This window comes from Trachurus japonicus, chromosome 11 (assembly GCF_045865225.1).
Source record: "Trachurus japonicus isolate A0001 chromosome 11, Traja_1.0".
NCBI classification, from domain to species: domain Eukaryota; kingdom Metazoa; phylum Chordata; class Actinopteri; order Carangiformes; family Carangidae; genus Trachurus; species Trachurus japonicus.
In genome coordinates this window covers 32,542,365-32,549,500 of record NC_140917.1, presented here as the reverse complement: position 1 = coordinate 32,549,500, position 7,136 = coordinate 32,542,365, and the positions used below count along the sequence as shown (strand labels likewise).

The window sequence follows — 7,136 nt, the reverse complement described above, 5'->3', positions numbered from 1 at the left end:
TTTTTTAAAAATCACCCTAGTCATGGCTGTACAGAAATAGGTGTGTGTGATTCCGGTGAACTGACAGAAACACTCTGTGTTCAGATACAGCAGAGTAGACATTAGCAGGGCCGTTGCTAGGAATTCTGGGCCCCCTGACAGAATACTAAAGTGGGCCCCTGCCCCCTGACTTTTCCACTTTTTTTTCTTAGACTATGATTATATTATCATTTTTTATTTACTCTGTTTTGATGCTAATGCAGCATTATAATGAGCAGCAGGGTCTTATGCAGAATAATTCAGTCAAACAAAGATTAGACTACTGTTTTTTTTGGGGGGGCCCTACTGGTCGCTGGGCCCCTAGAATTATTATCACCTTTCTCCCCTATACAACAGCCCGAGAGGTTTGATTTCCAGGAAATGTGAAGTGAAAAAAAAAGAAAAGAAAAACACACCCTTATAGTTAGAGCTGCTCAGTGAGCTGCTGCAGTAACAACAGGGCTCTTACAGCAGTGCTCAAAGGCACCTTGCCCTATCTGCGCGTCTCTCAGTTTCCCCACGTGGACTGAGGGGTTTCGCACCGGTGACCTTTGGGCGAATGAGGAATCATGTCTGAGTGCTGATGTGAGTAATTATGCTTGATTTCAGACTGTGAAAGCATGCAGCCCAGCTGGTGTTTCTCCACTTACTGTGAAGTGTGAGACTGACTCAGGCTGTCTGCAACCATCTGATCAGTCAGGCCACAGCTCCTCTCACTGACCCACAGTTCCTCTCTACATGCTTTCCAGTGCACAGCGTGGACTCGCCTGCAACATCTCACACCCAACGTGCCTTCAGCAGACATTTAAATCACTAGATGAAATGACATCCACATGACAACAGCGAAAATAGATCTGTAGGCCTTGTGGTGACAAAACATTTTCAGTGCAGCATCGCCGCAACTGAACAAGAGCTGATCAGCTCCTCCTGTCCTCGGAAATAATGCGAAGCTAAAAATAGTCAGAAATCAAATAGACCAGTTTAGGTCGATTGAAGCTGAATTCAGTCCAAGCTTTGGCATTTACATAACCGTTGGCACTTTTTTTTTACTGGAAAACTGTAGCGAACTGTGTAGCAGGGAGTGGCAAAAATTCAGAGATCCAATTTAAAACTCAATGTTTAGCGCTCAGATTGGAGCTGAACATAAATAAATTAAGAGGCACTTTAACTTGCATGAGACAGAAACAGAATATTTTAACCAACGTCAGGATTCACTGACTGAGGAGACTCCACACACAGTGATATAGGCCTACACTTCTTCGTTTTCCATCTGTGGCCGGTGATCCATTTTTCAAGCGTTAATCTCAAGGTGAAAAACAATCAAATGAATTAGTTGTGTCCAGGTTTAGAAACCATGTCAGCAGAGGACATTTCCCAAACTTCAGCTCTGCTTCCACATCCTGTCAGTCAGCATGCTTGAAAATGACATTATAGACCTGTAACTTTGTGACATGTGGCTTAAGCCCTGACATTGCACCTTTAATATTATTCTCCTTTCTAGGTTTATATCACACCTCAACGATTCGGTTGAGGATGTTTTCTCTCCAAATGTAGCAGTTCTGCCCTTATATCATGCACCAGTTCTTATCTCTAATTCAGCTTTGTTAACTGACACAGTAAAGGCTGTGTGTGCTGCTGCTGGTGGCATGTATCAGCAGAATCCTGTAGGATCAGTGGGTTGCAGCTGACTGCTACAACAAATTCCAATACGACACTTTGCTTTCTGCATTTCTCAGTCAAACACTGTGTCCTGACCTGAAGCTCAAACAGCAAACACACACCAGCATGTTTTATGTTCCTGTGTCGAACCTTTATCACCTACATTTATGCCACAGTTTACCTTCAGGATTTGTTTGCATTTGATTGGGAGATGACATTTATCCTCTTATATTCTCCTTATTGATAGCCTATCCGCTTTATTCTCCCTGCAAGCCAGAGGACACGGTCACAGTCAGAGCTGGGGAGGATGAAGGACAAGGAAGATTGCTGATATAACTGCATGTTCTGTCTCTAGAGGGGGGTCCTCTGGTCTTGAGTCTGCTCACTGTCTCGTTCCACTGGCTGCTTCAATATCCCCTAAAACCAACCGAACCAGGATCCCAAAAAAATATCTAGGCTTTATTTGGTTTATGGTTATTAATGGAGTTATTTTACTTTAATTTTATTTTACTGTGACATACGTGTTTCTTAGTTATAGGCTATGTCTGCTTCAAGTCCTGTCGCCCTAAAGTTGCACTCTCAATATAATATTTTAAGATATAGCCTAGGTCTATAATGGAAAATAACAGGTTTCTGCATGAGATTTTATTCTCATAGGCCTAGTAGACAAGTGAAACTGAGATTCAAGGTATATAGAAACAAACTTGCCATTTTGGAGATAGTTTATTGCAAATATCCGACTGGACTGCACATCAAATCTCTGTGATCAGTGATGTTCAAACACTTCAGTGTAACAATACAAAAAGCACACTTTTGATTTTTTTTTAAAATGAAGGTTCACTGAAAACGAAATACTGTGCCACAATAAAATCATCTGTGACAGTCAAACTTCCAAAAGCAGGGACTGGGTGGAGCAATGAAACAAATAGTTGTTTGTTTATGAGGGAACCCCAAAACCTAATGCGTTTTTTTTTTCTATTATAAACGATCTGCATTAGATTAGGGTAGGCTACTATAAACTGCTGCTCCACTAAATGTACGCTCTAATGCCAGAAATAAGCGCTAACGGCCACATTTCAGATAAATGGAGCTCATTGTCTGGACCTCAAGTCGCTCTGAACTACATTTCCCAGAAGCACGAGCCGGGACCTGATTGGCGGGGAGCGTGGTGACGGCACGCGCTTCGGACCATTTATGTGCTGCCTCGGTGCGCTCGAGCACAGGGCTCGCGGTAAACAGTGAGAGAGGAGCACAGCTCGGCTCAGCATCCACAGCTCGGTGAAGGTGGGTGTGACAGGCAGCATCTTTTCAACAGAAAAAAAACTCCACAGGAATTATTTCTCTCCTCGTCCGTAAGTACAAACGTTGCCGAGTGAATAATTTTGTAGAGAGAGAGAGAAAAAAGAGAGAAACGAGGCAGACATGTTTGTAAATCTGGTATTTTCTTAACTGGTCGATTTTTCTTCAACCGTTATTTTGTGTGTGTGTTGTTAACGGGTGTGTGTGGCTCGTTAGCTTAGCACGTGAGCTAATTTCTCTTGTGACCGACAGGTTGTGGTTGATATATTCGACCACCTGTACTTTTTTTTGTTTTGTTTTTTTAAAATTTCGAGTCATTTCATCGGAAAAAACAAGACGAGAGCGAAGGGTCTCGCGGCTCCTCATGGCGTCTGCTTGGCGGGCAGTTAGCCTATTGTATGGTGGGAGACACTGGCACAGTTGGCACCGACAGACAGACAGACACACACTGAGACAGACGGACAGACGAGGACAGACTTGGGAGGACTTCTTTCATCATTTTTTGGGGGCAGCAAGGAGACATATCATGAATTGTTACTCACTCCCCGGCGACGATGGGATGTGAAAAGCTTCATTATTGGCTTTTTTGTGTGTGGAAACAACCTGTTTTCTGCCTCGTCTTTGTTCGCAGCTGCTCGTCACGTTGCTGTCAAAAGCGCCTTTGTTTGATGCTGTTTGTTATGCCTGAGCTAATGACACCGACGAGCTCACTGAAAAACTGAATCTAAATGAAGGACATATATTGTTGGTGTCAGTGAGGACATTGTTAAGACGGAGTCGGTCAGCAGTTCACTAAAATGCCAGCCGTGGGTGTCGTTTCGGTATGGCAAGGTGTGGGCATTCAACAAACCTCGTTCTAATTGGCTCTAATCCACCTTTAACCATTCATGGCGATATATTGAAAGAAAACTTTATAGAAATGCCGCCTATCCGTCTGGAAGCAGTCTCTTTGAAATAACAGGGGAGGGGTCTTTCTCTCATTAAGCCCAGCTGATTTTTGGTGATCGTTTGATTTGAATTAACCACTAAACGACATGACAGCTGCCATCACTGCTCCCACATCCTCGCATAGAAGTCATAATTAAGTTTTTTTTATTTTATTTTACTGACCTGAGCTGCAGGGTTCATTTATTGAAGCTTGCATTGTCCATTTCCAGACTTATTCACCCCTCCCTCCTTCCCCCTCCTGCAGCTCAAACACGTTACAAGGAACAGGTGCTCCCCTGATGATCAGTTTCCCCCGACATGCTCATTGCTCACTAATCTCATTTCAGAGGAGCATTATTGGCTTTTTTTTTTTTTTTTTTAAACTAGAGGGGCCGAGTCCAGGCCTGTCTGCACCTGGCACTGCCTGCTGTACCCACCCTGGTCACGGTCTTTTGTCTCAACAGAAATGTGCCTTGTGCCGTTCATTAACGGTTAACGCGGCGGTAGGTAGGCTTTTGAAAAGCAGCCCCCCCCCCTGCCCTCGTGGTGTTACAGCAATGTTTATCGATCTGAATGTCAATGAGACCACAAGTTCGAAAATAAACAATGATGTGTGTGTGTTTGAGGGGGGGGCATGCAGACATTGAATGCCAGTGTCTTTTTTTTTGTGTGTGTGTGGATTGATGGGCGGTGGTTGGTGCAGTGCTCAAAGTGGCCACCAGGGGGCCGTTCGTTTTTAGCCCTGCTTGTTTTGAAGGAGGTTGGTGGATTTGGAAATGGTGTAAAAGATCCGCTAGAGGTCACTAATTAAGAGTCATTGAAGAGACAACAATCTGACCTTTTCTTATATTTTTTCCCCTCAGGTAAATTGACCTGCAGCGCACTCTTAAGATGGCAGAAAATGCAGGAGGTGACTTTTCTCTCAACGATATAAACTGAATGCAACTCATAGTTGAATAATGTTTTGTATGCCTGAAACTTGTTTTACACTTTTTTTTCTTTTAAATTGTGTTCAGATATTCAGGTCAAGGAGCTTGACAAGCGGGCTTCTGGCCAGGCCTTTGAGGTCATCCTGGCTGCTCCTGCCCCAGACAAGGCTGAGTTCCCCCTGTCTCCCCCCAAGAAGAAGGATGTCTCACTGGAGGAGATCCAGAGGAAGCTGGACGCAGCAGAGGAGAGACGCAAGGTAAAGGTCACCCTGTGGAACAGATCTTTGACTCATTCTGTCCTAGAAACTGAAACACTTCTAAAACCATGAACAGTTTCAATCTGTGGTCATTAGGTCTCTTTACACATGGTGCTCATCTAAAATGCAAATTTTTTTTTTTTAACCATCCTCCTTTCAGAACCACGAAGCCGAGGTTCTGAAGCACTTAGCTGAGAAGCGTGAGCATGAAAAGGAGGTGCTTCAGAAAGCTATGGAGGAGAACAACAACTTCAGCAAGATGGCAGAGGAGAAGCTCAATCAGAAGATGGAGGCCAACAAAGAGAACCGCACAGCAATTATGGCAGCGATGAATGAGAAATTCAAGGAGAAGGTCAGTGTCTTTACTTGATGATAAATGGATACACACAACTGCACAATTAACTGCACCACCAGAATTAAAAAAAACAAAATCGTAACATTTCTTTCTTTTTTTTTTTTTCTCTATCCAACAGGACAAGAAGTTGGAGGAGGTGCGTAAGAACAAAGAGACCAAAGAGGGAGAAGAAGGCACCTCGGAAGACTGAAAGTTACAAAGGGGGGATTGTATAGGGTTTTTTACGTATCCAAAGATTGATTTATTTTTTGTTCGGCCAGTATTTTTGTTGTTCACTACCCACCTTTTTTGAAATAAGAAATACAAGTTCCACTTTGTGAATTTTTCAATTCTCTCCTGCTATAAGTGTACTTGCGCTGGTTTTACATGTGTATCATTTTCCTCCCTTTTCAGTCTAATCCATTTAATATGTAGCTTGTCAGTGCAGCTTCAGCCCTTTTTGGAAATTAGCAGTGTGTACTTATCCTTTTTGAGGACGCATGTTTCTATGCATAGGTCTTTTGTCCCTGCCTATTTCATAGTGCATTTTGAAAATGTCTCTGTGAACTGCACCTGTTTTCAGCACTTAACTGTATTGGGGAAAAAAAAAAAAAGGAATAAAGAAGTAGCACATCATCCAGGCGTCGGCTGTTACACATGCAGGTGTTTAGCGCAGCTTTGCTACTGAGATTCTACTAGTTTGCTCCTGCAGGTCATGTTTTGTGCCACTGCTGAGTTGCTTTTGTAAAAATACTGGGGTTGTCCTAAAAGCACATGATACCTTGCTGTATAGCTGTGAATTTAACATGCCAGACATGAGAATGGATGCCACCTGGAAAATCACTGAACAGGGGTCTACACATGGAATGCAAATGAGCAATACACTTTGGCATCTCAATAGATACAGTGGCTAGTTGACTTGAACTGTTGTACTAAAACAAATAAAAAAATGTAAACACTCAATTGTTGTGTGACACTACATGGGTGGGCCTAACTGTAGAGGATAGTGTGGTGGACTCATCTCACTCAGTAAATCCAGCACAAGGTATGAGCAGTTTCAGACATGACTTAGGACTGCACTGTTAATGTGTGACCTATGGTTAATGGGTGGCAGTAACATGACATACTGAGCCTGAAAAACATACTTTGTGATATTGATCGTTAAACTACCACGCCCACTGTTGGCTGAACACATGGGTGTCATTGATCTGTCTAGTAAGGCTGCCCCCTGCTGGTGGTGTGAGGCTAAAACCGTTCCTTGGTATTTACTACATGCTCCAGGTATTTTAAATAGTTACCAATCATTGTTGTGAATGGTATGAAATATCTGATAGTGTTCTGAGAAATTGTTAAAGTCCAGCATTTTGAAGGCCAACACTTAACTGCTGGAGATAATGGCAGTAATGTTAGTTTCTTATATCTACTTACGGTAACCCAAAAAATGATGAGCCACCTTCAAAAATGACACAGTCTTTGTCTCCCTCTGGTGGTGGTTTGATGACTCTTTGGTATAAATAGACTTTCCAAATAGCTGAAGTTAATGAAGGTACAGTTAGGAATTATACACATGTTGTTGAATATAATATAATATAAATGTATATAAATAAATAACAGAAGCAAAACCCATTACAATAATATGACAGTTCTTATATTTTATATCTCCAGACTTTTTAGAGACACAGAGAAACAGGCTGCATGTTATGCTCCTATCCT

The 7,136-nt window shown here is 42.5% G+C and overlaps 1 protein-coding gene across 2 annotated transcripts; it reads left to right on the top strand.

Annotated features, from left to right (window-relative positions):
- The first annotated feature begins 2,871 nt into the window (after positions 1-2,871).
- On the top strand, positions 2,872-6,382 carry LOC146979158 (stathmin-like). Of its 2 annotated transcripts, none has more exons than XM_085792320.1 (5): positions 2,872-2,961; positions 4,767-4,813; positions 4,920-5,089; positions 5,250-5,441; positions 5,563-6,382. In XM_085792320.1, exons 2-5 carry the CDS (start codon positions 4,795-4,797, stop codon positions 5,632-5,634), a joined length of 453 nt encoding a protein of 150 aa, XP_085648446.1. In that variant the 5' UTR covers positions 2,872-2,961; positions 4,767-4,794; the 3' UTR covers positions 5,635-6,382. The 2 variants fall into 2 exon arrangements, with proteins under 2 accessions (XP_085648446.1, XP_085648445.1); XM_085792319.1 differs by having other exon boundaries at positions 2,875-3,029.
- Positions 6,383-7,136: the final 754 nt, after the last annotated feature.

Excerpts from the sequence above, each read along its gene's own strand:
- LOC146979158 (XM_085792320.1), top strand. Across the intron at positions 5,090-5,249 it reads CAGCAGAGGAGAGACGCAAG|AACCACGAAGCCGAGGTTCT; the intron begins GTAAAGGTCACC and ends TCCTCCTTTCAG. Across the intron at positions 5,442-5,562 it reads ATGAGAAATTCAAGGAGAAG|GACAAGAAGTTGGAGGAGGT; the intron begins GTCAGTGTCTTT and ends TCTATCCAACAG.